Raw genomic sequence first — 27,943 nt, 5'->3', positions numbered from 1 at the left:
TGAACATTTTTTTGTATCAAAAAAATACCAAACCGTGACACCAAATTATCGAACCGAACCGAACCGTGAATTTTGTGTATCGTTGCACCCCTAATATATATCTATATATCTATATATATATATATATATATGCTCTGATATGATTTCATTCTAAATTTGCTCACTACTGTTTGAGCCTGACGTGCTCTCCGTGAGGTTTAATCATTGTCACATTTGTGTTAAAATATTGTGTTTACATATACATATATATTTTTCTCAACTGTGCAGGACAGTTGAGTTTGGCTTTTTATTCTTGTCTGCGGTCTATTAGTTGCAAGACTGACACATTTTGTAGAGTTATATTGGAATGTGAGAAAGGGAATGGAATGTCAATGAGGAGAGATGGTTAGGATGACCTGAACACTATTTATTCATGAACTGAATTCCTTCAAGCAATCTGGTGACTGGACTCTGATGGCCGGTCAAGGCTGAACAGATTCCCAGCGGTGACAGGAATTAGGCAGGACCCTCCAGAGTCTAGAGGCTGGTGGTGGTGATGAAGATGCAGGCTTGACTGGAGCTCTGAGTAACATGGGAGAGGCAGAGATGGGGCGGAGGTGGGTTGCACGAAGGAGTCTGCAAGGGAGAATGACAGATTAGCAGTGAGATTTTAAGAAACGTGGAGTGGATGGTAATTGGCTTGAAGAAAGCAACCAGAGAGATACTTTGACTAGACCTGTGATGTCAGCAATGAGCTTGACAGTGTGGGAAAGTGGAAGGAATGAAAAATGGAAACTAACAACCAAGCACTCTGGAAGCGGACAGATACAGTGGGGCGAAAAAGTATTTAGTCAGCCACCGATTGTGCAAGTTCCCCCACCTAAAATGATGACAGAGGTCAGTAATTTGCACCAGAGGTACACTTCAACTGTGAGAGACAGAATGTGAAAAAAAAATCCATGAATCCACATGGTAGGATTTGTAAAGAATTTATTCGTAAATCAGGGTGGAAAATAAGTATTTGGTCACCTCAAACAAGGAAAATCTCTGGCTCTCACAGACCTGTAACGTCTTCTGTAAGAAGCTTTTCTGTCCCCCACTCGTTACCTGTATGAATGGCACCTGTTTGAACTCATCATCTGTATAAAAGACACCTGTCCACAGCCTCAAACAGTCAGACTCCAAACTCCGCCATGGCCAAGACCAAAGAGCTTTCGAAGGACACCAGGAAAAGTATTGTAGACCTGCACCAGACTGGGAAGAGTGAATCTACAATAGGCAAGCAGCTTGGTGTGAAAAAATCAACTGTGGGAGCAATCATCAGAAAATGGAAGACATACAAGACCACTGATAATCTCCCTCGATCTGGGGCTCCACGCAAGATCTCATCCCGTGGGGTCAAAATGATCATGAGAACGGTGAGCAAAGATCCCAGAACCACACGGGGGGACCTGGTGAATGACCTGCAGAGAGCTGGGACCAAAGTAACAAAGGTCACCATCAGTAACACACTACAACGGCAGGGAATCAAATCCCGCAGTGCCAGACGTGTTCCGCTGCTGAAGCCAGTGCATGTCCAGGCCCGTCTGAAGTTTGCCAGAGAGCACATGGATGATACAGCAGAGGATTGGGAGAATGTCATGTGGTCAGATGAAACCAAAGTAGAACTTTTTGGTATAAACTCAACTCGTCGTGTTTGGAGGAAGAAGAATACTGAGTTGCATCCCAAGAACACCATACCTACTGTGAAGCATGGGGGTGGAAACATCATGCTATGGGGCTGTTTTTCTGCCAAGGGGACAGGACGACTGATCCGTGTTAAGGACAGAATGAATGGGGCCATGTATCGTGAGATTTTGAGCCAAAACCTCCTTCCATCAGTGAGAACTTTGAAGATGAAACGAGGCTGGGTCTTCCAACATGACAATGATCCAAAACACACCGCCCGGGCAACAAAGGAGTGGCTCCGTAAGAAGCATTTGAAAGTCCTGGAGTGGCCTAGCCAGTCTCCAGACCTCAACCCCATAGAAAATCTGTGGCGGGAGTTGAAAGTCTGTGTTGCTCGGCGACAGCCCCAAAACATCACTGCTCTCGAGAAGATCTGCATGGAGGAATGGGCCAAAATACCAGCTACTGTGTGTGCAAACCTGGTAAAGACCTATAGTAAACGTTTGACCTCTGTTATTGCCAACAAAGGTTATGTTACAAAGTATTGAGTTGTATTTTTGTTATTGACCAAATACTTATTTTCCACCCTAATTTACGAATAAATTCTTTACAAATCCTACCATGTGGATTCATGGATTTTTTTTTCACATTCTGTCTCTCACAGTTGAAGTGTACCTCTGGTGCAAATTACTGACCTCTGTCATCATTTTAGGTGGGGGAACTTGCACAATCGGTGGCTGACTAAATACTTTTTTGCCCCACTGTATGTGTTTACAGATGTCATCTAAGCTTATTTTACCATAAGTTCTATTTTACGTCTTAGAACTTAAAAGCTATTCCACACAAGGTTTTCCAGAAAGCTTCCGGAAACTTTTTACAGAAAGTGAAGCAGCAGCATTTACTTTAAAGCAAGTAATATTTCCTGTCACCTGTTCACTGGTATCCAGTTCCTCTCTAGGCTCAGGCTGCTGCTGCTTTGAGGATCTGTTTTTTCTAGTTGGGATAATGATTAAATGAAAGTGTTAAAGAAATTACAAACTTAGCGAAATGACAATACAATAAATGGCACATAAGTTCCACTCACATGATCCATAGGATGACCGAGTATAAGAGTATAAGACCCAGAAGAATAGCAGGGACTATGACAGCTGTTAATTTCCATGCTCCTAAAAAAGTGATCAAGTGAATTAGGGTGGCACTTTTAAATCCTAATAACTAAGCCTGAACTAAAATGAACCATAACCAAACTCAACCAAATGAATAGAATACACAACTACAGGATCAGATATGAGACAAATCAGATTTAACTTACTTGATACAACAGTCAGCTGTAAGGTGGAGTAATGATGCCCTCTGGTGTTCTGTGCAACACAGTAATAACTCCCGCTGTGTTCAGGTCTGAAGTCAGTGATGGTAAAGTTCTGTCCAGAAGTTTTAGGTGACTCTTCATCGTCCTTGTACCAGGTGTAATTAGCTGCTGGGTTAGCATCACTGCTACAGGTCAGAGTGACTGAACTGCCCTCCACTATCTCAGCAGAGGGACTCACTGACACAGAGGGAAGCTTTGGAGCATCTGGAGGAGAACACAGAGCGGACCTGTACTTTTAACAATACAGTTTCAACCCACTTTTTCCACACACGATGCATGACAATAATATTGGGAGCTGATTGTGATTGTTAAGTAAACAGGAAAGCTGATGTTGTTCAGGTCATTAGTTCTGTTTCGCTTTGTCTTTCTAATTTTTTTGTAAGCTGTACAAAGTTGCCTCTTGCTTCAGTAACTGCTGTTATGAACTTTACTCATATATTAAAATATATTATTTTAAAATATGAATATTAAAATATTAAAATATTAAAATCACGAGAAAGTGTTACACTCTGTCCTTTGCACTAAGTGGTCACAAAAGCTTTATTTTATTAAGAATTTCTTCCCTGGAAGGCTGTATTTTGCTACCTGTTTGTCTACCTGTCTTGATTTATCAGTATGTAAATCACCAATTCCATCTGACTTTTTCATATTATAAAATAACTAAAATTACATTAAAATAGAATCACTTTTAAAATGAATTCAGTAATTTGACATCATTTTATTGCTTACTCCCGTGATATGTTGCTCACACAGAAACTCCCTTTTGATCATGTAGTGGAGTAAGCAACAAAGCTGATGGAAGACCAAGTAAAGCAAATGTTAACATAATTTAAAGCACCAAGTGAAAGTTTTCTACCCTGCTTTCTAAATCTGGGACTCCCCAACATTTTGACCTTAGAACTGAAGAAGCCTCTTGGATGAGGGGTGAAACGTCTTCAAGCAACTTAAAGAAGTCCAGATGCTTTTCTTTCCAAGCTCCTTAGACTACGATGACCTGGATCACTGAGAACCTTCACAGAAATAAGCCTGTTTCACTCACATGTCACATTAATGGAGATGTTGTATGTTGGCGATGAGACCCCCAGCTTGTTCTCAGCTGTACAGTGATATTCCCCAGAGTCAGAGGACTGGATGGAGCTGAAGATGAGCTGTGGTTCTTTAATGAGAGGGGTTTGATTGTTCGTCTTATACCAGGTGTATTTAGCTGCTGGGTTAGCATCACTGCTACAAGTCAGAGTTACTGAATTGCCCTCCACTATCTCACCAGAGGGACTCACTGACATAGAGAGAGGCCTTGGAGCATCTGGTAGAGAAAGAACATAGATTATATGCATGTTATTAGGTTCTGCAAAGGTTTATTATTGATTATTGATCAAATCAAACAAATCTGTGAACCTAATGGTTACACTAGTGTACACTAGTGTTTTTCAAGCTGTTTTATGTGTAAACAGAGAGCTAATATGATAATTTAGTTTAAAGTTGCTTAATATTTAAGGTTGTGGCTTGTGTCTATAAAAAAAATGAATGGGGTCTGCCTTGATATAATACAATAATACAAATCTCTGTATGAGACTTGTACACAGCTATCAAGCAAACCATTGATTGGGTAATGTCATCTATCATCTGCCATTCTTAAGCGCTTATCTAACCACTGGAGATGGTCCCAATTCAAACTGGGTAAGAGAACATCATCATCAGAGAGGGAGTACAGCTGTACAGCCCTCACATGCACCCATACCTTCAATTTAGAATTGCCTGTTAATGCAACAAGTGTGTCATTGTACTCTGGGAAAACATGTAAACTCTGCAGGAAGGTCCAAGCTGGGCAAAGGTGCGAACCCAGAACCTCCCTGCAGTGTCTAACAGAACAGAACATAAACTATCTTAGTCACTGAACTGCTACCTCGCCACAACACAGAATCATCCCAGACAAATGTATGATCATAAATTGAAGTCAGTGATGATAATGTTATTAAAATGTTATATTAAAATAAATTTACTTTATTTAGGTCAGCTGCTGAACTGTAATTATAAAGCAGTTTGAGCTGCAAACTGATAATATTGGCAAATTCATAATGAGATAAAATATTGACAATAACTAGCTGAATGTTGCTTTTAAACACTGTCTGACTTACATGCCACATGGATAGAGATGTATTTAGGCGTGGAAGTATTCACTTTGTTTACAGCTTGGCAGTAATATTCTCCAGAATCAGTGGGCTGTATGGAGATAAAGGAGAGCTGTGGTTCTACAACGAGAGGTGTTTGGCTATTCTCCTTGTACCAGGTGTAGTTAGCTGCTGGGTTAGCATCACTGCTACAGGTCAGATTCACTGAATTGCCCTCCTGGATTTCACCAGAGGGACTGAACAACACAGAGAGAGACTTTGGAGCATCTGAGGGAGAAAAAAAGAGAGGTTAGTATTAGTTCCTGCAAAGACTGAGTTATTCACTAAATCAACTCCATGACTGCTCAACAAGCTGCTCAGTGAGGAGATTTTGATGGTTATGCATAAAGGTGAGTGAAGAACTTACATATCACAACAATAAAGATGGATTCAGATGTCGTCCTCCCCAGGTGGTTCTCAGCTGCACAGACATACTCTCCAGAGTCAAAGGACTGGATGGAGGTGATGGAGAGCTGCCGTTCATTAATGAGAGGTGTCTGATCACCATCCTTGTACCAGAAGTGGTTAGCTGTTGGTTTAGCATCACTGCTACAAGTGAGAGTTACTGAGCTCCCCTCACTGATTTCATTAGAAGGACTCACTGATACTGAGACAAACTTTGGGGGATCTGAGAGAAAGAAAATGATTCAGTTTGTTAGTATTTCAGGGAAATAATGAGGAAGTAATGCTCTCAGTGAGAGAGATTTCTGGACCATCTGATGTATAAATTAGTTTCACTCACATTTCACATGAATAGAGATGGTGTCAGATGTCGCCCCCACGCTGTTGTAAGCTCTGCAGCGATACTGTCCAGACTCTGATCGCTGGATTGAGGTGAAGACAAGCTGTGTGTCTACACTTTGAGGTTTATTGTTATTCCCCTTATACCAGGTGTATTTAGCTGCTGGGTTAGCATCACTGCTACAAGTCAGAGTTACTGAATTGCCCTCCACTATCTCACCAGAGGGAGTCACTGACACATTAACAGGTTTTGGAGCATCTGAAGGAGAAGATATGAGGATGAATCAACTTCACGGTGTTTGAATCTAAATCTGTTCCTCATGCAAAAACTTTCAGGTCAACAAATGTGATTTCTGTGATGCAGATATATTCCACTGTGGATTTCAAATATGATGGCAATTAAAGGGAAATCTTATAACACGCAAAGATACATTTGTGTTGTATTGAATGCAGTATGTTGCATAACTATGACTAAAAGCTCTGTAGTTTGTTTTGTGTATGCTCAGTTTGGCAGTGAAAACATTGCTGCCTCTATGTGTTTTGCGTAGATCACTAATGACAGATCATGCCAGAAACAGAAACAAGAAAACCGATGTGAGCAAAAAGCAAAATGAGCTGGTTCCTTTTTTTTTAATTCTTATGGTAAATGTTTTGTTGCTTTCATAAAGCATAGAGACATTTGACCAGAAACCCTTCAGTAACTGAATCATTCAGATGAAATATTAATGGGTTGTACAGTAGGTTTACACAGCAATCGCCTTTCAATGAATTGAATGTTTAATATTTGATGATAGAAAAACAACTCAGGAGAGATGGAATAAAGTAAACGGGTTCAAGCAAACTGTTATTAAAGTTGATTTACTCACATTTCACGTTAATAAAGATGGACTGAGATGCACTCCTCCCCAGCTCATTCTCAGCTGTGCAGTAATATTCTCCAGAGTCAGAGGGCTGGATAGACGAAAAGTCGAGGACCGTTCCTTCACTGATACGTGTTTGGATGTTTCCCTTGTACCAGCTGTAATTAGCTGCTGGGTTAGCATTAAAGCCACAGTTTAGAGACACTGAAGTTCCTTCCTCTGCTTCAGCAGAAGGATTCACTAACACATAGTAAAGCTTTGGAGAAACTGGAGGATAAGAGAAAGTTTAAAAAGAGGGCTTTAAACATAAGGTGGTCTTTTTTTATTTTAAATCTTGACATGTTTTGTATGATTTTAGGATTTTTATAGTGACACTGTGGAGTAAACTCACACACTGCAGCAGAGCGGTAACCCTCATGTCCTTTAACAGCACAGGAATAGCTGCTGTCATCACCTCCAACAGAGACTCGCAGAGATGTTTCTTCCTCTATTTTCTGTCCATTTTTGTACCAAACATATGATGGAGGATCAATTACATCACAGCTGCTGTGACACTGCAGCTCTGTGTGGCTTAACAATCTTCTCACCTTCACCTGTAAATCTGGATTTGTAAGGAAGAAACAAATAATCCTCATTTTAAACTAAACCACCAAACAAAACAGTAGAATTTTCAATGAAAATCTTACCTGTGACAGTCAAAGTGACTCCAGGTGAACCAGTATAACTTCCATCAGGCTGATTTGTTACGAATCTGAACTTGTACTCATCAGAGTCTCTCTCTCTCAGGTCTGTGATCCTCAGAGTGCAGTCGTTCTCATGAAAGCGGTACTCCGCTCGGCGCGAGTACGGCGCGTATGTTTTCAGATCCAACGGTTCATCCTTGTTTTTTATAAACCAAAGTCTTTTTTGAACTGCAGTATTCATATTGTGTCTTGTAGAAGGGTAACTGTAGCTGCAGCCTATGTCCACTGTTGATTTTTTCAAGGCGCAGATGTGAGTGGAAGTGTAAGTCACTGACCAACCATTCTGACCCAGTACCGCTGTAACACAGAGCACATCAGACACTACAGACACAATCACAGTGACATTAATAATGGAAACGTTTGTACGAAGTGTCTTTAAAATGAAATGCAAGTCATTGAGACAAAGCTTTCTCTATATGAAATTTAATATTTTATTATGCACTTTGACTGCCATGTTATTATTTATGTTCAACACTTTAATAATTAAGTTTTATATTGATGTACACACAACTGTGTGCTTTTCTGTAGTTTTGTATATATTTATAATTGTTTGTTATTTCTCCCTGCTGTCTTACTATTTATATTTTATTCATGCACAGTTGCCATGACAATAAAGGACTATTCTATTTTATTCTGTTCTATTCTAACAAAGAAAAGGTGTTGACTAAGAAAGGCATCTGTAATTTTAACCTAAATTCAGATTTAATGTGCATCTTAATTATTGTTAGTGTGTTAAAATGCTCGTGTTTCAAACAGTTTACTGTGCAATGAGACTGATGATAAGTTTCATAGTAAACTTTATAAAATGCAGAACAGAAGTGCTGCTGCGTTTGCAGATCTCTGAGAGCTGCTTTACTAGAAACCAAAAGGAGAATAGAAATTGAAGAAATTGAAGTGAAGATGTTTGGTTCCTGTTTTGTTTTAGTATAGAGACACCGTAACTAAATACTTCAAATATACTACTATCAGACCCACTTAGAGTTATTTCAAACAGCAATGCAGTTTTTATGCAGTCATACACAACAGAGACATGTTGAGATAAAAACATCCTGAGATGCTGATGGTGGGAACATTTTAATAATCTGTGGAAATGTCATGATAAACACACTATAACTTTTAATATCATATTATAACTTTAAAACAAATGTCACTCTTTTAGCTTCCTTCATTGTAAAAGTTAGTTATTCAGTACCCGATGCAGTGAGAAGCAGTACAAATACAAATTCAATCCTTGCTGCTACAGTTGCACTCATGGCTGCTCCTCTCTTCTGTCTGCGTGACAGAAAATTGTATCAGCAAAGAGTTTAAATATTGTATTTTCCAGTCTGCAAAAACACAATAAAAATAAAGATATAAAATAGTAACTTCTACTTACCATAGAAAAAGATGTAGTCTTTAAAAATCATGTCCCTGTTGGGAAGCACAAGACCGAAAAGTAAAACTGTCACACTTCCTTCTTTTTCATGTGATTTTTTCAGCATGAAGCATGAATAAGGATGAAGCCATTACATCTGGGACTGAATGCTGTTGTTTTCAAAACCACATACAGCCCTCTAAATGTGTTATATTAAAGCCTGAGGAACTAATTTTGTGGTGTTTTAATACCAAAAGTAGCACAAGAAGTATGGGGGTGTGCTCATGCATCTAATGGCTAGCTTAATCACATGTGCTCCACCCCCTTGTGTCATAGGTCGAATGTAATCATTGAGACACGCCTCCGGTCCCTCTGTTCCCCCACCTTTTTCCAACAGTGTCAGCACCATTTTTAATTTTTTGATTCGCATCATACTGTTTATGAAGAAGAAAGATAACTGTGGAGGAGCACTAAAGGTGTAGGTGCTAAAGCTGATAAATCCATCCATTTTCCTCTAGTTATCTGAGGTCGGCATGTGGGGTCAGCAGCCTCAGCAGAAAAACCCAGGCCTCCTTCTCCCCAGACACCTCCTCCAGCTTATCAGCCGGAGGCCACCACCTGATGAAGCCAGCAGTAACACATATCTACACAAAGCAGAGATGAGATTCTGAGGTTCCACCACTTTCTACACCTGTAAACTCTGCTCATAAAAATGATGAACAAAGGGCCACAATGGCACTACTAACCAAAGGTGTTTTTGTTATTAATTGGGGGAAATGGCAAGATAAAAATATGGTCACAGCAGCAGTTCATCGATGGAGTTGCTGGTACCTGGCTTTTTAAAATTTCTGATGCTATTATTTTAATAAAAGTTTGCAGTCACCTAGGATTTGTTCAAATTTTACTTTTTTTAAATTTTGATATAAATTATTCAATTATTAGAGGTGTGCAAACACTCTAAAGAGAGGAAAGAAGAAGACAGAGAAACAACAAAATAACAGTAAACACAAAGGCAAGCAAAGAGCCACAGAAATGCATGAGAAGGGAAAGTGAGGATGAATGAGGGATGGTCACTGTGTCAGATTAGAGCAACAACAGCATGACCCCTGAAATGCACCAGGTCTGTGGTGTATTCTCATGTCCGAGATATTGCAACCCCCGCACTATTTTTTCAGTTAAAGAAGACCAGAAGTGTTTCATAGTCAAGGTGTATAATCTGCACCGGGTCCTTTATTTTGAAAATCAGCTGGTCTGACTGGGCCCTCCAGTCACATTTGGTACAATTAAGGATGAACTATAACTAAATTATGACTTACTTATCAGCCTTTCTCTTGACTTAACTATTAAATTTGAACTGGTTTGCTAGAGGAGCCCATGTTTACATACAATATTGGAATAATGTGGTGCTATGAGGTCTTTTAAAAAGATATGGGGTCTGATCATTCAGGATATAGAATTTATAGAATCACAATTTTGAATCCAAGAAAGAAAGAAATACAGGAAGCCAAAGATGAGATGCTAATATAGGTGGTCTAGTAACTGTAGTACTCTAGTTTGAAATGTTTTGGATCAGCTTAATGTAAACTTAAGAGTAAACATGAGGGGAACAAAGCTGAACCTAATACTATAAAAACAGACATGGAGAGTAAACTGAAAACTAAACACACAGGTCACCAAAACTGAACAACAAATAACCAAACAAAGGGAACACAGCTGATGCAGACTTGATGCAAAAGGGCATAACATAATCTGAGTATACACACTCATGACTAACCTTGAGCTGCAGTGACTGTATTTTAAAGTCTGTGCACACCTGGTGAACTGCAGCGTGGCAGACTCATCTAACCCACAAATGATCATTATTAAAATACTTTCCATCCTCCCAAGCTGTGGTGGGACATGTGGAACATTGACTTTGTCACTGATATTAAGTTATTTTTTCAAGAAAGTGGCACATGCACTGAATAGTCAAACTACTCCAACAATGACTCACATGAATGAGATATTTGTTGTGTTTCAGCTGGATTGCACAGCATTTGGAAGACCTGCATGTGAGAACATTTTCAATAACATAACAACATTACCATTAACTCACTGGAATAAGGCTATTATTTAATGCGTAATTTATAACATTTATTTCAGTTCTGTTTATCTGTTTATATTTCCCATTTTATTTCTTGACCTCAGTCCTTTTGTCCCTCCCATCCAAGACATGAGGAGGTCACTGTATTCTGCTCACTTATATGCTTTTACCCACAGTCACACACTGACAATATGATAACACAGAGATGATTGGATAATCAAGTATTACTCGGATATAAGTCCTCTAAATTTGTGTTTATTTGTTTTCCTTTAATGACAGTAAAACATGACAGTGGCAGTCAGAGGAAGCTGGTTAGGTTTTACATGTACATTTACACTAAAGTTCAGCAAAATGACAGATGAATCCCTTTACTGTGGTTTTACATGACAAAGAAAAAAAAGGTGATATTCGCTAATTCTAAACTAACAACATTTTGCTTCAATGTAATCACAGAAGGAACTCCGTAAAGGTCTTCCTTATATGAATATCTGCAGTTCAGAATACAAAACATAAAGAAGGGTGACTCGATTCAGTTTTATGTTTGATTAATTGGTTTCTTTGTATTAATTTGAATTATGATGTCAGTAATGTATTTGCAGAGCACAAAGAGAGCTTTAAACACAACCTATGGGTTAAAGGAAATGTAAATACAAAAACACCTAAAACAATAATTTGTTTTCCAATTATTAGATAATTGCAATAATCCAGAGAAATGGAATGAAAAAGCAAAAATCAATAGGTTATATCTGATCAATATTCCAGGAGAAGTAGTGATTCTTATCAATTGTGGACAGACGAATGGACAAGATGAACTAATAAGAATGAAATATATAACAATATATTTTTAATGTGCAATTGAGCAGAAAAGCAGTTCAGATAATGTGTTAGCACAAATAAAAATAACAGATACAATGATAATTGTATATATAATAAGAATGTGGTGAGATTCGAGTGTATGTAATAAGTTTCTGTATATATTTTGACACCTCACGTGTTAATTAAGTAAACATGAAGCATTTTTCTCTCAACCTGATTCTCTCATGTTTCACATCAATAGAAACGTGTTTAGGTGTTGACGGCACAAATTTGTTCTCAGCTACACAGTCATGCTCTCCAGAATCAGCAGACCGGGTTAGCATCACTGCCACAGGTCAGAGTCACTGAAATGTTCTCCTGGGTTTACCAGACAGATTTACTCACACTGAGGGAGACTTTGGAGCATCTGGGGGGAAACACAGGAAGGTAATTGTAGTTTTTGAACAAAATCAAACATCTTTGTAAGTGTAAATGACAGGATGGATGTTGTTAGTCTACTCTAGGACTCAAAGTACTTTACACAGCATGACTCTTTCACGCATTCACACAAACACTTTTTTCTATGCACATATTCACACCCTGATGGATGCATCAGGGAGCAAATTGGCATTGGTATCTTGCCCAAGGATATTTGCCATGCAGACTGGAGCAGCAAGGGATTGAATCACCAACCTGAGCTACAGCCACTCCAGCAGGATTTAGCAGGAATACTGATGTCCACAGAGACATTATGACTGACCAGTCTGATCAAATTATAGTTTCTTAGTGAACATGAATGCCAGTTCAAACTTTCCACTTTACTTGCCTCTTTTCTGTAGCAGTAAAAGAAAAGTTTGCACATCATCTTGAAACCATGGACAGATATGTTGGAGAGTTGGTTCAATAATTTCTTATTGGAAAAAACAGTAAGCTTTACTGCATTTTTGGGTGGTTTGAGCCTACCCCAGCTATGATGACATGTCAAAGAATAACAATAATGGATTGCATTTATATAGCACTTTTAGGTGGGTGAAGTGTCTTGCCCAAGGACAAAACGACCGAGACTGTCCGGGCCGGGGCTCAAACTGCCAATCTTCCGATTACAAGACAAACTGCCAACTCTTGAGCCACGATCGCTCCATGGTGGCGCGATCATGCCAGAATCCCAAAGAATTCCTCACTAGTCGCTCACAGGACAAATGCAGACTCACATTTTAAACACAATTAGTCAGAAGTCTTTGCAAATGATGGGGAATTGACAAAATGTATCAACTAGAGGTATACGTTTGTTGAACTACTGTGAGCAAAACCTTATTGACAATTGATACAGATGATCAAAAATCAAATGAAAGTCTCTAAAGAGAGATAAAATCGATCAGTGAGAAGAAAAATTGTTGAATCTGAGAAAAATGAAATTATTTCCACTCACATTTCACATCGATAGAAGTATATTCAGATGTCTTCCTTCCCAATGTATTTCCAGCTATACAGTAATACTGTCCAGAGTCAGAGGGCTCGATGGATCTGAAGGCAAGCTCGGGTTCTTTACTAAGAGGTGTTCTTCCATTTGTCTTGTACCAGACATACGTAGCTGCTGGGTTAGCATCACTGCTGCAGGTCAGAGTCACTGATCCGCCCTCCTTGATTTCACCAGAGGGACGCACTGACACAGAGGGAGGCTTTGGAGCATCTGGAGGAGGAAACAAAGGGAAATAAATACATGGAATTATTTCCTTCAAAGGCTGAAAAATTGACCAAATCAAAAACCTCAATGAATCTAATGCAGGGGCTTCTCAGTGAGTAGATGGCTTTAGTAGAGAGATGTTCTCAGCCACATTATCACTTTATGATCAGATCTAGACAAACGACACTATTTAAACAACCCCATTTCCTAAAAGAAACTGGCCAGATGTTTACCAATCTGCAAAACGTCTAACCTCTAATGTCTGCAAAGTGTCTAAAAACTGTGAAAACATTTCAGAAAAATATTTTTTCATATAAAATTGTCAAGACTTTGAAGACATCATCGTGTACAGTACATCAAATCATCAAAAGATTCTGAGAATTTTGAGAAATCCTCCGCTTAAGGGATGAGGCCAAAAATCCATATTAGATGCCTGTGAGCTTTGGTCCCCCAGACATTCAGGTAACATTCTGCCATTTAGATCACTGCACGGGCTCAGGAACACAGTTCACTGCACCATTTGCAAGTGCAGATTAAAGCTCAATGATGTAATGAAGAAGCCATATATATACAGGTGTATACAGGCATATAATAATAATAATAATAATAATAATAATAATAATAATAATAATAATAATAATAATAATAATGATAAATTTTATTTATGAGCGCTTTTCAAGTCACCCAAGGACACTTTACAATAGGATAAAACACTTAGTAAAACAATGGCAGAATAAGAACAATAAAATAAAAGCACAAGATAAAATTAACAAACAGTGGATTCACAGTGAATATGCAGATTTGAACAGATGAGTTTTGAGTTGGGATTTAAACTGGGGGAGAGAACCAATGTTTCTTATTTCTGGGGGCAGAGAGTTCCACAGCCTGGGAGCAGAGCAGCTGAAAGCTCTGCTTCCCATGGTGGTGAGGCGGAAGGAAGGTACAGCAAGCTGGATAGAAGAAGAAGAACGAAGTGAACGGGCAGAACAAGTGGTGGTTAACAGGTCAGAAAGGTAAGAAGGAGCGAGGTTATGAATGGCCTTGAAGGTGAGCAGAAGAAGTTTGAAAATTATCCGGAATTTCACAGGGAGCCAGTGAAGTTCCTGAAGAACAGGGGTGATGTGCTGGTAGGAGGGGGTTCTGGTGATAATGCGAGCAGCAGAGTTCTGAACTAGTTGAAGCTTATGGAGGGATTTTTGGGGGTGTTAGGGAGTTTTTATTGTTTTATTTGCTTATGCTTCAAAAGTTATGTTATACATATTTCACCAGACACAGTTTTCTGTAGAAACAGGAAGCTGACCCTGTGACACTGACATTTACCGAGACCAGTACAGAAATACATATCCGCAGAAGTTGACTTGCATTATATTATTCTTAGAAATTGACTTGCAACACACATACTTTGTGACACACACACACACACATACACACACAGCTTACACACAGACAGCATCAGGACCTGCGTAACAGGAAATGTGATTATATTTGCATATTGACGATGTAACCTATAAAAATAAACGAATACTGCAGTTCGGTGTGATTGCTCTCTGAGTAGTTCACCCGTGCAGCACGTTAATTATCTCGAGTGTCTCAGTGTTGATTATTCACCTGACTGTTTGTTAACTGTAAATCTCTGACAGGGGGAGACCATGCAAAAGAGAATTGCAGTAGTCAGTACGGGAGGTAACAAGACAAGAATGGACGTAGACTGGGTGGAAAGAGAAGGAAGCAATCTGTTAATGTTACGTAGATGGAAGTAGGCAGAATGGGTGAGATTATTGATGTGAGATTTATAGGAAAGTGAACTGTCTAGGATGACACCAAGGCTCTTAACCTGAGGAGAAGGGAAAACTGTGGAGTTATCGATGGTGAGTGAGAAATGGTTTGCCTTCAAAAGGTTCGATTTGGTGCCAATAAGGAGGATCTTAGTTTTATCCTAATTGAGCTTTAGAAAATTAGAGGTAAACCAGGATTTTAACTTGGATAGACATTCTGTAAGGGAAGAAGGTGGGAGGGAGGAATCAGGTTTGCAAGAGATATATATCTGGGTGTCATCAGCAAAACAGTGAAACTGAAGATCAAATTTGCGGAAGATGGTACCTAAAGAGAAGAGGGCCTAAAACTGAGCCTTGGGGTACACCAGAGGTGACGGGGAATAGACGAATGATCTTAGTTGAATAAACTGGGAATGGTTGAGGAGATATGATTGAAACCAGGCGAGGGGTGTGTCAGAGATGCCGAGAGAGGAAAGTCTGCTTAGAAGGACAGAGTGAGAAATGGTGTCAAAGGCTGAGCTCAGATCTAAAAGGACGAGAATGGTGAGAAGACCAGAGTCAGCTCTGATTAGAAGATCGTTAGTGACTTTAAGTAGAGCAGTTTCGGTACTGTGACATGAGCGAAAACCAGATTGAAATCTCTCGTAGATGTTATTATTAACCAGGTGTAAATGAAGTTGAGCTGCAACCACTTTTTCGAGTATCTTAGAAATGAAGAGTAGATTGGAAATCGAACGGAGGTTGTTAAAGTTGTTAGGATCTAAGGAAGGTTTTTTCAGTATAGGAGTGACTAGAGCAGTCTTCAATAAGGGGGGAATGATACCGGTGGTGAGAGAAGAGTGAATGATAGCAGAAATGAGTGGGAGTAAAGAAGAGAGGCAGGATTTCACAAGCCCCGTGGGCATGGGGTCAAGATGACATGTGGCAGGCTTTGATTTACATATGAACTCAGAAATATCAGATAAATCAGGAAGATGAAAAGTGGGAAAACGGCTCAAAAAGGAGAAAAGGTTCTGGAGAGGGCGTAGACACAACATTTGATCTGAGTTGTTGGTGGATGTTATTGATTTTCGTAGTCCAGAACAGCATCAAGGAGTTGCAGGTTTCAGAGGAATAGAAGTGCGGTGGTAAAGCGTTGGGGGGTTGAATTAGTTTGTTGAGAACTGAAAACAGAGTCCTTGCATTACCCTCATAAGAACTGATAATACCAGAGTAGAAGCTTTGTTTGGCCTTGTTGATGGAGTCTTTATACTGAAGTACATGGTATTTATAGATTTCTGAATCAACAGTTAAACCAGATTTCTTATATTTACGCTCTAGCTGCCGAGCTCTGGCCTTCAGAGCTCGGAGGTCAGAGGTAAACCAGGGAGCAGAGCGAGCGAAGGAAACAGAGTGGGTTTTTACAGGAGCCAGAGAATCAAGGACCGTGCGTAGACAATTATTATAATATAACAACAAATCATCAGGATTAGAATAGAAGTCCGGAATCTGAACATTGTCCAAACTGGTAGTGAGAATGTCCATATCAATGTTCTTGATGTTGCGGAACGAGATGAGACGGGTTGGCTTGGTAGAAGAGCAGCAGAGAGTGAGATTAAATGAAAGGAGGAAGTGGTCAGTTATGGGGATTTCAGTAGCAGAAAGATTCGAGGGAGTATATACAGGTATATACAGGTATATACGGGTGTATACAGGTATATACAGGTATATACGGGTATATACAGGTATATTTGGGTGTATACAGGTATATACAGGTATATACGGGTGTATACAGGTATATTTGGGTGTATACAGGTATATACAGGTATATACGGGTGTATACAGGTATATTTGGGTGTATACAGGTATATACAGGTATATACGGGTGTATACAGGCATATACAGGTATATACAGGTGTATACAGGTATATACAGGTATATATGGGTGTATACAAGTATATACAGGCATATACAGGTATATACGGGTGTATACAGGCATATACAGGTATATTTGGGTGTATACAGGTATATACAGGTATATACGGGTGTATACAGGCATATACAGGTATATACAGGTGTATACAGGTATATACAGGTATATATGGGTGTATACAAGTATATACAGGCATATACAGGTATATACGGGTGTATACAGGCATATACAGGTATATACAGGTATATACAGGTGTATACAGCTTTGACATCATTCTCCTACACAGTTACTGATGTAAGGCCTTTTACCAGTGGGTGTTGAAAGGCGTTCCAATTAGAGGGTAATGCTAAACCACATACTTAATTTATTAGTTGATAGTGAAAGAGTCCAGGTGCTGAATTGAACTGTAAGACATCATTATACAAAAGCAATACAATAAAGATAACATCAGGACCAATGAGCAGCTAGAATCCTACATCAGAAGAGAATGAGACAACAGTCTCTTTCCAAAAGTCCAGCAACTTGTCTCCTCAATTCCCAGATGATTATGATTATTAAAAGAAGAAGAAACGTTACACAAAAAAAAAATCAGGGCCATGATCCAAGGTTTGGAGACATCCTGCCATCAAATTTAAAATGAGGGAGTGTTTTTCTCATTTTAGTTAGATTTAGATTTCTTTATATGTTCTATTGTAAATGAAATATGGCTTTGTGAGACTTTCAAATTATGCATTATGTTATTATGTACATTTTACTCCCAGCGTTTTTAGATCTGGGGCTGAACTTCATGGTAGTGGTGCACCAGGAAAAAACGTCAGATCGTCTAAACCATGAACATGATACAGCAAATGTGGATGTGCACTGAAATGTTTACATAGTGTCATGAGAGAAAACATTTATTGTTTAGATTTATCATTTATCATGGCAACCAAATGGAAGTCAATGATCATGATTAGCTGACATGTGAAACTGTTTTATGTCTTAATTTTAGATGGAATGCATAGCATATAAAGATAATGACAGCAGCTGAAATGAATTATGAAGCAGACAGAGATTAACAAAGCAGATGTTTGAGGTTAATTAATTTTGATTAGACATGAAGGGAATTTTCAAAAGTTGTTCTTAAAAAAACTAACATGTTCACCCACATTTGACATCAATGGAGGTATATTCAGATTTCTTCCTCCCCACTTTGTTCTGAGCTCTACAGTAATACTCTCCAGAGTCAGAGGACTGGATGGAGCTGAAGGAGAGCTGCTGTTCATTACTGAGAGGTTTTTGACCATTCTTCTTGTACCAGGAGTATTGAGCTGCTGGATTAGCATCACTGCTACAGATCAGAGTCACTGATCCGCCCTCCCTGAATTCATTAGAAGGGCTCACCATCACTGACACAAACTTTGGAGCATCTGTGAGAAAAAACAATTGTGCAAATTATCACTAATTTGTTAAAATGATGAGGAATTTATAAAGTGTAACAGCTTGAAGTTTTGTACAGTAGTTGACCCTATTTTTTTTCTTCTAAACAAAGGTATAAGGCTGTAGAATTACTATAGAAATGTGACAAAGTTTTATGAAAGTTGATGCAGTATATAAAAAATTAAATAAAAATAAATCTTCTGAAGAGAGATTAAATCTCACTGTCATAGAGAGAAGTTATTGATGGATCTGAGAGAAATATATGAAATTATTTCCACTCACAGTTCACATTAATAGAAACATATTCAGATGTCGTCCCCACTGTATTAGCAGCTATACAGTAATACTGTCCAGAGTCAGAGGGCTCGATGGATCTGAAGACAAGCTGTGGTTCTTTACTGAGAGGTGTCCTTCCATTTGTCTTGTACCAGACAAACGTAGCTGCTGGGTTAGCATCACTGCTACAGGTCAGAGTGACTGAAGTGCCCTCTTTGATTTCACCAGAGGGACGCACTGACACAGAGGGAGGCTTTGGACCATCTGCAGGAGAAAGCAAAGAAAAATGACAGCATTGTATCTTTTTTTTAAAGATCCCCTCCGCATATCACTACCTTATGGTGGTAGAGGGGTTTATGTGTCCCAGGGAACCCAGGGGCTATGTTGTCCAGGGGCTTCTGCCCCCTGGTAGGGTCTCCCATGGCAAAATGGTCCTTGGTGAAGGACTAGACAAAGAGCGATTTAGAAGTTCACCCTGCCCAGTATAGGGTTACCGGGGCCCCGTCCTGGAGCCAGGCCTGGGGAAGCTGCCCAAAGGCGAGTGTATGGTGGCCGGGCCTTAGTCCAAAGGGCTGAGCCGGGCACAGCCCAAAAGAGAGACATGGGCCCATCCTCCTGCAGGCCCACCACCTGCAGGAGACGCCGTAGGGGTCGGGTGCATTTTGTGCCAGCAGCAGCCAGGAGCAGAGGTCCTGGCAGACCGATCCACTGGGAATGCTGGACATCGGCCCCAGTCCACGAGATCTTCAACACACAGAGCTCTACTTGCATTGAGTGAAGCGCTGCTGACTTGAACTGAGAAAATTGTTGGGTGGTGGAAGGAATACTTCGAGGACCTCCTTAATCCCACTGGCACGTCTTTTGTTGAGGAAGCAGAGTCTGGGAATGAGGGGGATGACTCGCCAATCTCTATGGGCAAGATAACTGAGGCAGTTAAACAACTCCTCGGTGGCAGAGCCCCTGCAGTAAATGAAGTCTTCCCTGAGTTCCTAAAGGCTCTGGATGCTGTCCAGGGCTGTCCAGGTTGACACGTCTCTACAATGTTGCATGGAGGTTGGATTGACAGACTGGGGTGGTGGTTCCCATCTTCAAGAAAGGGGACCGGAGGGTGTGATGGTTGAATTATTGATCAGATTAAAGACAAAAGCTTAGCCACATTATGATTTGATGAAAAAATGAAACAAATTACCACAATATCTAAAAAAGGGTCTATGGACAATGTGAATCAAAATGAATGTAATGATTTGCAAATCTCAAACACTGACACTCATGAGCTGAAGGTTTCCTAAACGCCCTGTTTTACTCACATTTCACATCAACAGAAATGTTTGTAGGTGTTGATGTTCCCAGCCTGTTCTCAGCTGTACAGTAATACTCTCCAGAGTCAGCAGGCTGGATGGACTTGAAGGAGAGCTGTGAATCTGTACTCACAGATGTTTGATTGTTCATCTTGTACCAGACATATGTAGCTGCTGGGTTAGCTTCACTGACACAGGTCAGAGTCACTGAAGTGCCCTCTTTGATTTCACCAGACGGACTCACTGACACAGAGGGAGGCTTTGGAGCATCTGGAGGAGAAAACACAGGGAGGTAACTGTAGTTTGAATTTCTGACCAAATCAACTAACTGTGTAAGTGTACAATGACACAAGTAAAGAGTTCTGGATGGTGTTAGCAGGAACGTCAACATCCTCATTATGATATTTCCATACTAATGGTAAACAAGAAATTACAAGATCAAAAATACAGATACTGAAAATAATGATGATTGCCTTATACTGGAGTTTTTATTGACCAGACATAACTGAGTGACAAGCAGGATACAGGCAAAGTCTATCACGGCACAAATACAGACTGAAACATTGACATCTGAATCACCAGTTAAACTAACAAGCAGGTTTTTGGACAGACTTCACAGAAAGGCTTTGACTGACCAGGAAGTTTCAGCCCAGAACCTTCTTATAATAAGTCGACAATGATGACCACTGTATCAACCTGATTCCACCATAAGTACTGACATTTATTTCTTCTCGAGAAAGAGGAATCACAGAAAACTTTCTGGAAAACTGCAGTCCTCAAAGGATGAAAATGTTAAAAAATATATTTTACAAATTTTGATTGAAAAATGTACCTTAGAGGAAATCTTACTATCAGAGTCCTAAATGTCAATTTGTTTTCTTAGTGAGGAAGATAATATAGGTCATATTATGTTTTTAAACGTCATGGAGCCAAGATGAGGTTTTACTTATCAATAGTCACTGAATCACCAGCACAGAGTCAAAGTCGGGCTCTCCTCTAAGTGACCTGTGATAAGTTTATAACCATAAATAGAAGACAAGATGAAGATGAAAAGTACCTTTCATATTTCTGATTGACTGACCAGAACAGCACAGTAACACTGTGTGCTAAAAATGTAACACAAAAAAGAAAAATAACGTTTTATCTTAATTTGCTCTGCTCAGGGAGAGACAGCAGTTGTCTGCAATCATGAAGCAGGCAGACCCAAAGAAAGATGATATTATAGACCAACATATGTAGAAATACTGACAGACATGTTGAAACCTGCTTTTGTGAAAATTGTTTGACTTACATTTCACAACAATAGTGATGGATTTAAATGTTGACCCCAGCTTGTTCACAGCTCTGCAGTAATACTCTCCAGAGTCAGAGGACTGGATGGAGTTGAAGATGAGCTGTGGGTTTTTGCCGAGTGCTTGGCTGTTCCTCTTGTACCAGACAAACGTAGCTGCTGGGTTAGCATCACTGCTACAGGTCAGAGTCACTCCAGTGCCCTCTGTGATTTCACCAGACGGACTCACTGACACAGAGGGAGGCTTTGGATCATCTGGAGGAAACACAGGCAGACAACAGCATGTTTATTAGTTCCTTCAAAAGTTGAATTATTAAACAGATCAAACAACTCAACGAATCTAATGCTACAGGAGCTTCTCAGTGAGGAGACATGAAGGGAATTTTCAAACATTTTTCTTAAAAAATGTACTCACATTTGACATCAATGGAGGTATATTCAGATTTCTTCCTCCCCACTTTGTTCTGAACTGTACAGTAATACTCTCCAGAGTCAGAGGGCTGGATGGAGTTGAAGGAGAGCTGCTGTTCACTACTGAGAGGCTTTTGTCCATTCTTCTTGTACCAGGAGTATTGAGCTGCTGGATTAGCATCACTGCTACAGGTCAGAGTCACTGATCCGCCCTCCCTGAATTCATTAGAAGGGCTCACCATCACTGACACAAACTTTGGAGCATCTGCGAGAAAAAACATCATTGTTGAAATGTTGTGAAATTGACATAATGTAACAGCCAAAAGTGTAACATTTAAACATATTTTTTTCTGCAGAGAAGGAGTTTAAGGCTGTAGAATTGCTAAAGGAATGAAGTTTTATGACAACTCATGCAGTATATAAAAAATAAAATAAAATAAAAATATCTGAAGGGAGATTAAATCTCACTATCACAGAGAGAAGTTATTGATGGATTTCAAAGAAATATATGACATTTTTTCCACTCACAGTTCACTTTAATAGAAATATATTCAGATGTTGTCCCCACTGTATTAGCAGCTATACAGTAATACTGTCCAGAGTCAGAGGGCTCGATGGATCTGAAGACAAGCTGTGGTTCTTTACTGAGAGGTGTCCTTCCATTTGTCTTGTACCAGACAAACGTAGCTGCTGGGTTAGCATCACTGCTACAGGTCAGAGTGACTGAAGTGCCCTCTTTGATTTCACCAGACGGACGCACTGACACAGAGGGAGGCTTTGGAGCATCTGCAGAAGAAAGCAAAGGGAAATAATAGCAAGGTATTGTTTTGATCAAAGCTCAAATTATTGATTAGATCAAAGACAAAATCTAAGCCGACTCATTGAATTGATGATATGAATAAATGGCATTATTTACCACAATATCTGAAATGGGATACTATACACAATGTGAATCAAAACACTGACATCTCAAACACTGACAACCATGACGCCCTGTTTTACTCACATTTCACATCAACAGAAATGTTTGTAGGTGTTGATGTTCCCAGCCTGTTCTCAGCTGTACAGTAATACTCTCCAGAGTCAGCAGGCTGGATGGACTTGAAGGAGAGCTGTGAATCTGTACTGACAGGTGTTTGATTGTTCATCTTGTACCAGACATACGTAGCTGCTGGGTTAGCATCACTGCTACAGGTCAGAGTCACTGAAGTGCCCTCTGTGATTTCACCAGAAGGACTCACTGACACAGAGGGAGGCTTTGGAGCATCTGCAGGAGAAAACACAGGGAGGTAACTGCAGTTTGAATTTCTGATCAAATCAACTAACTGTGTAAGTGTACATAGACAGGACAGAAGAGTTCTGGATGGTGTTAGCACGAATGTTAACGTCCTCAGACTGGTAAGTTGCGAAGTCTTTGTTGTCGAGTCTGACAGCAGACTTATGGCATTTCCATAACTTATATCACAGTTTACTTCACTAATTGTAAACAAGAAATTATGAGAACAAAAAAAATGCTGTTATGAAAATTGTTTGACCTACATTTCACATCAATAGTGATGGATTTAAGTGTTGACCCCAGCTTGTTCACAGCTCTACAGTAATACTCTCCAGAGTCAGAGGACTGGATGGAGCTGAAGATGAGCTGTGGGTTTTTGCCGAGTGGTTGGCTGTTCCTCTTGTACCAGACATACGTAGCTGCTGGGTTAGCATCACTGCTACAGGTCAGAGTCACTGCAGTGCCCTCTGTGATTTCACCAGATGGACTCACTGACACAGAGGGAGGCTTTGGATCATCTGGAGGAAACACAGGGAGACAAAAGCATGTTATTAGTTCCTTCAAAGGTTGAATTATTAAACAGATCAAACAACTCAATGAACCTGATGCTACAGAAGTTCTCAGTGAGGAGATTTGGATGGTGTTATCAGAGAGATGTTCCCATCTACACTATGACTTTAAGATTTGATGAAATTGGACTATTTACATGATTCAGCAGATGTGGATGTGCACTGAAATGTTTATAAGTTGGCATGCAAGAAAAAAACTAATGAAGAAAATTGAATTTATCCTTTTTAAAGAAGTTACATCTGTAAAAGGTGTAAAAGGTTAATATACTGAAAGGTACATTTTGAAAAATCACAACGTTTTTATCATTTCACTACTTGATGGAAGTCAATGATCATGATTACCTGATATGTGAAATAGTTTTGTGCATTGATTTCAAAGGGAATATGTGGCATATAAAAATGCAATAAATGGAGCAGTTCAGTGATCGACAGTAGCTGAAATGAATTATGAAACAGACAGAGATTAACAAAGCAAATGTTTGAGGTTAATCAATTTTAATTATACACGAAGGGATTTTAGAAAGTTTTTCTTAAAACAAATAAACTTGTTCACCCACATTTGACATCAATGGAGGTATATTCAGATTTCTTCCTCCCCACTTTGTTCTGAGCTGTACAGTAATACTCTCCAGAGTCAGAGGGCTGGATGGAGCTGAAGGAGAGCTGCTGTTCATTACTGAGAGGTTTTTGACCATTCTTCTTGTACCAGGAGTATTGAGCTGCTGGATTAGCATCACTGCTACAGATCAGAGTCACTGATCCGCCCTCCCTGAATTCATTAGAAGGGTTCACCATCACTGACAGAAACTTTGGAGCATCTGTGTGAAAAACAGTTGTGCAAATGATCAGTAATTTGTTAAAATGATGAGGAATTTAAACACTGTAACAGCTCGAAGTCTTGTGCAGTAGTTGAATCTATTTATTTTCTTCTTAGCAAAGATATAAAGTTGTAGAATTACTACAGAAATGAGCCGAAGTTTTATGACAACCTATGCAGTATATAAAAAACTTTAAAAAAAAATTAATCCTCTGAAGGGAGATTAAATCTCACTGTCATAGAGAGAAGTTATTGATGGATCTGAGAGAAATATATGAAATTATTTCCACTCACAGTTCACATTAATAGAAATATATTCAGATGTCGTCCCCACTGTATTAGCAGCTATACAGTAATACTGTCCAGAGTCAGAGGGCTCGATGGATCTGAAGACAAGCTGTGGTTCTTTACTGAGAGGTGTCCTTCCATTTGTCTTGTACCAGACAAACGTAGCTGCTGGGTTAGCTTCACTGCTACAGGTCAGAGTGACTGAAGTGCCCTCTTTGATTTCACCAGAGGGACGCACTGAGACAGAGGGAGGCTTTGGAGCATCTGCAGGAGAAAACAAAGGGATTCAATATCGTATAATTTCCTTCAAAGTTTGAATTATTGATCAGATAATGATGAAATTTCAGCCACATCATTTAGTTGATTAGCAAACAACATTATTTACCCCAGCATCTTAAATAGAATACTATAGACAATGTGAATCAAAATGAATATCATGATTTGAAAATCTCAAACACTGACAACCATGACGCCCTGTTTTACTCACATTTCACATCAACAGAAATGTTTGTAGGTGTTGATGTTCCCAGCCTGTTCTCAGCTGTACAGTAATACTCTCCAGAGTCAGCAGGCTGGATGGACTTGAAGGAGAGCTGTGAATCTGTACTGACAGGTGTTTGATTGTTCATCTTGTACCAGACATACGTAGCTGCTGGGTTAGCATCACTGCTACAGGTCAGAGTCACTGAAGTGCCCTCTGTGATTTCACCAGAAGGACTCACTGACACAGAGGGAGGCTTTGGAGCATCTGCAGGAGAAAACACAGAGAGGTAACTGCAGTTTGAATTTCTGACCAAATCAACTAACTGTGTAAGTTTACAATGAGAGGAGTGAAGAGTTCTGGATGGTGTTAGCAGGAACACATGAAGATATTCCCATAACATATATTATCAGAGTTTGCCTTACTAATGATAAACAACAAACTGTTGGAACAAATATCCAATTCTGAAAACAATAATGATTGCCTTATAATGGAGGTTTTATTGACCAGATGTAACTGGGTAAGAAGCAGGATACAGGCAATACAGACAGAGCCTATCACAGCACAAATTTACACTCAAACATCTGCATCTTTATCAACAGTTCAACTAACAAGCAGGTTTTTGAACTCTGACAAATCTATGTAGATTTCACAGAAAGGCTTTGACTGACCAGGAAGTTTCAACCCAGAACCTTCTGCAGATACAGCCTCTTCGCATTTCCTGCTCTTAGCCAGGTCAGCTAGCTGCCAGCTGCTAGGACTCTCCCCTTCTTCTCTTGGGGCATATCTATTTTCCACTATGAACACTCAATTGCAGAGTGTCATTGAAAGATGGCACTTCCTTCACAAATGTTTGACTTAGATAATCACCTATAAAAGTACCTAAATGCTTGCTCAAAGATAGTCTTGGATTATTGTGATTTTCTTAGTGCTTTTGTAGGGTCTTTAACTTTTGCAGTGTAAAATGCCTTAATGGTCAAACTGACTGCAATCGCCAAAAGTATTTCCAGCAAATAGTTCTTCATTCATGCATTTCAATCTTATCAAATAAAGAGATCAAATTAAAAATTAAATTAAATAACTTAAAGAAATTTCAGTCTTCCTCAAAGATCCAAAACCAGATGTGGAGGTTATGTCTGCCACTATTACAACAACATTCTTCAGTTTTGTTTGCTGGGTTGTTACTTGTTCAGACTTTTGTTTATACTATGAACATGTCTTATATTTTTCTGTTAGGCTACAACTGTTAGATTTATGCTTCATATTTCTTTAAACTCTGATATTTGTCCGAAGGTTTTGAGCCGCCCATCACTTATCTGAATTTTGCATAAGAGAGGACAGACTTTCACCTACTGCATGTTTCTAAAGTGCTCTCCAGGTTTTATGAAGGTGTTTCAATGTTGTTCTTTGGACATTGGTTGTTTTTTTTAATCATCTTCAGTCCGGTCCTAGTATCTGAAGGGGAATTTTTTTTTAAAGCTGTGTTATGACCTTGCAACCGTGGTGGAAATTAAAGTCTATTAGTGCCAGTGCTTTGGGTCCCTCTCCCACAGCAGCATTTCACTGACCTTGTTAATCACTCAAAGTGTTTAGAACAGAGCCAGACATATTTCTGGCATATTTCTTTAGACCAGAATACACACGCACATGGATGTTGTTGAGCAATCAGAGTGTTTCTGTCTGCGCATATTCTGCGGATATTCCAGGATCCAGCAATTTAATACTTTCATGTTTAGAAACTTAAGTCAGCAATAACCATCGAGTGCAAGTATCACTTTCTGTCTTCTACCTTGCTTTTCTTGGTGTATGTTATGGCCCTAGCAGGGCCTCCTGACAAGGTTGATCTGATATCCTCGTGTTGGTGTTGTTCCCAGATCATCATACTAAATGTTGTTCCAGGATCAACATTGCAAGTGACCAATCAGAATGTTGTGACGTCATACTTTTGCGACTTCGGGTAAAACCGGCGTAAAACAAAAAACTGTACTTAAGCTGCGAGAAACCGCCTCTGTCTGCCGATCAACGGACCCTGACCCTAAACCTAACCCTAACCGTAACCCTTTAATAAACAGTAAGCAGAATTGATATTGTCCTTGCAACATTGGAATTTCATAAATGCACGAATGGCTTGGTGCGCAAAAGAATAACGTCACAACAATGTGATTGGTCACTTGCAATGTTGAACCTGGAACAACATTTTCATGATGGTCTGGGAACAACACCAACACGAGGATATCAGATCATCCTCCTGAAACTGTCCTTGTGTGGGTGTGGTGGTGTTCTCTCTCCGCCTCCTCCTCTCTTGCTCCACCCCTCTGTCTCTCTCTCACTCTTCTCTCTCCCCAGGACACAGCTCTTGTGCATTGGTCTCGTTTACCACCTGGGCTCAGTCAGCAATCACTTCTCTGAGGTTATATAAGCTGGAGATGAACTGTATGTGTGGTGGTTTTTCCCCTGTGGCTCTACACCAGTTCTCTAGGTGTTGGAAAGGGTCCTTTGTGTGTCTGTCATGCCTGTGTTGAGGAGTTAAGTTGAGTGAGTAGACGGGCTTGTGGGCCCCAGAAGTGTCTCCTTTATTTGTTAGGTGGTTTTTTCCTTTGTTGCTGCAACTGCTTCCTTTGTTTCTTTGCATTATTGATAAAACGGTGTTGCTGGCTCTTTTGGTCAAGATTATTTGTAATAAAGC

At 39.7% G+C, this 27,943-nt stretch overlaps 1 protein-coding gene across 1 annotated transcript in view; it reads right to left on the bottom strand.

Moving 5' to 3' along the window:
- LOC146706893 (hemicentin-1-like) overlaps window positions 1-27,943 on the bottom strand; it is a 46,396-nt gene continuing 18,453 nt past the window's right edge. The window contains exons 22-46 of the mRNA XM_085460712.1: window positions 25,264-25,524; window positions 24,783-25,040; window positions 24,229-24,489; window positions 23,366-23,620; window positions 22,833-23,093; window positions 22,355-22,612; window positions 21,831-22,091; window positions 21,416-21,670; window positions 20,134-20,394; window positions 18,833-19,090; window positions 18,280-18,540; window positions 13,190-13,450; window positions 12,166-12,187; window positions 9,446-9,500; window positions 7,472-7,940; window positions 7,177-7,386; window positions 6,792-7,052; window positions 5,927-6,184; window positions 5,552-5,812; window positions 5,152-5,412; window positions 4,056-4,319; window positions 2,960-3,220; window positions 2,732-2,813; window positions 2,577-2,640; window positions 1-615 (exon numbers count right to left, since the gene is read on the bottom strand). Of these exons, the coding sequence (XP_085316838.1) occupies window positions 517-615; window positions 2,577-2,640; window positions 2,732-2,813; window positions 2,960-3,220; window positions 4,056-4,319; window positions 5,152-5,412; window positions 5,552-5,812; window positions 5,927-6,184; window positions 6,792-7,052; window positions 7,177-7,386; window positions 7,472-7,940; window positions 9,446-9,500; window positions 12,166-12,187; window positions 13,190-13,450; window positions 18,280-18,540; window positions 18,833-19,090; window positions 20,134-20,394; window positions 21,416-21,670; window positions 21,831-22,091; window positions 22,355-22,612; window positions 22,833-23,093; window positions 23,366-23,620; window positions 24,229-24,489; window positions 24,783-25,040; window positions 25,264-25,524 (5,678 nt within the window). The 3' untranslated portion in view covers window positions 1-516. The remainder of the gene's footprint in view (window positions 616-2,576; window positions 2,641-2,731; window positions 2,814-2,959; window positions 3,221-4,055; window positions 4,320-5,151; window positions 5,413-5,551; window positions 5,813-5,926; window positions 6,185-6,791; window positions 7,053-7,176; window positions 7,387-7,471; window positions 7,941-9,445; window positions 9,501-12,165; window positions 12,188-13,189; window positions 13,451-18,279; window positions 18,541-18,832; window positions 19,091-20,133; window positions 20,395-21,415; window positions 21,671-21,830; window positions 22,092-22,354; window positions 22,613-22,832; window positions 23,094-23,365; window positions 23,621-24,228; window positions 24,490-24,782; window positions 25,041-25,263; window positions 25,525-27,943) is intronic.

Source organism: Copadichromis virginalis, linkage group LG6, assembly GCF_057382275.1.
Source record: "Copadichromis virginalis isolate Kocher_CV1m ecotype Utaka linkage group LG6, C_Virginalis_male_GT1.1, whole genome shotgun sequence".
Classification (NCBI taxonomy): Eukaryota; Metazoa; Chordata; class Actinopteri; order Cichliformes; family Cichlidae; genus Copadichromis; species Copadichromis virginalis.
Note: the sequence above shows the minus strand (reverse complement) of the source record. Positions and strands in the feature narration are given on the sequence as shown.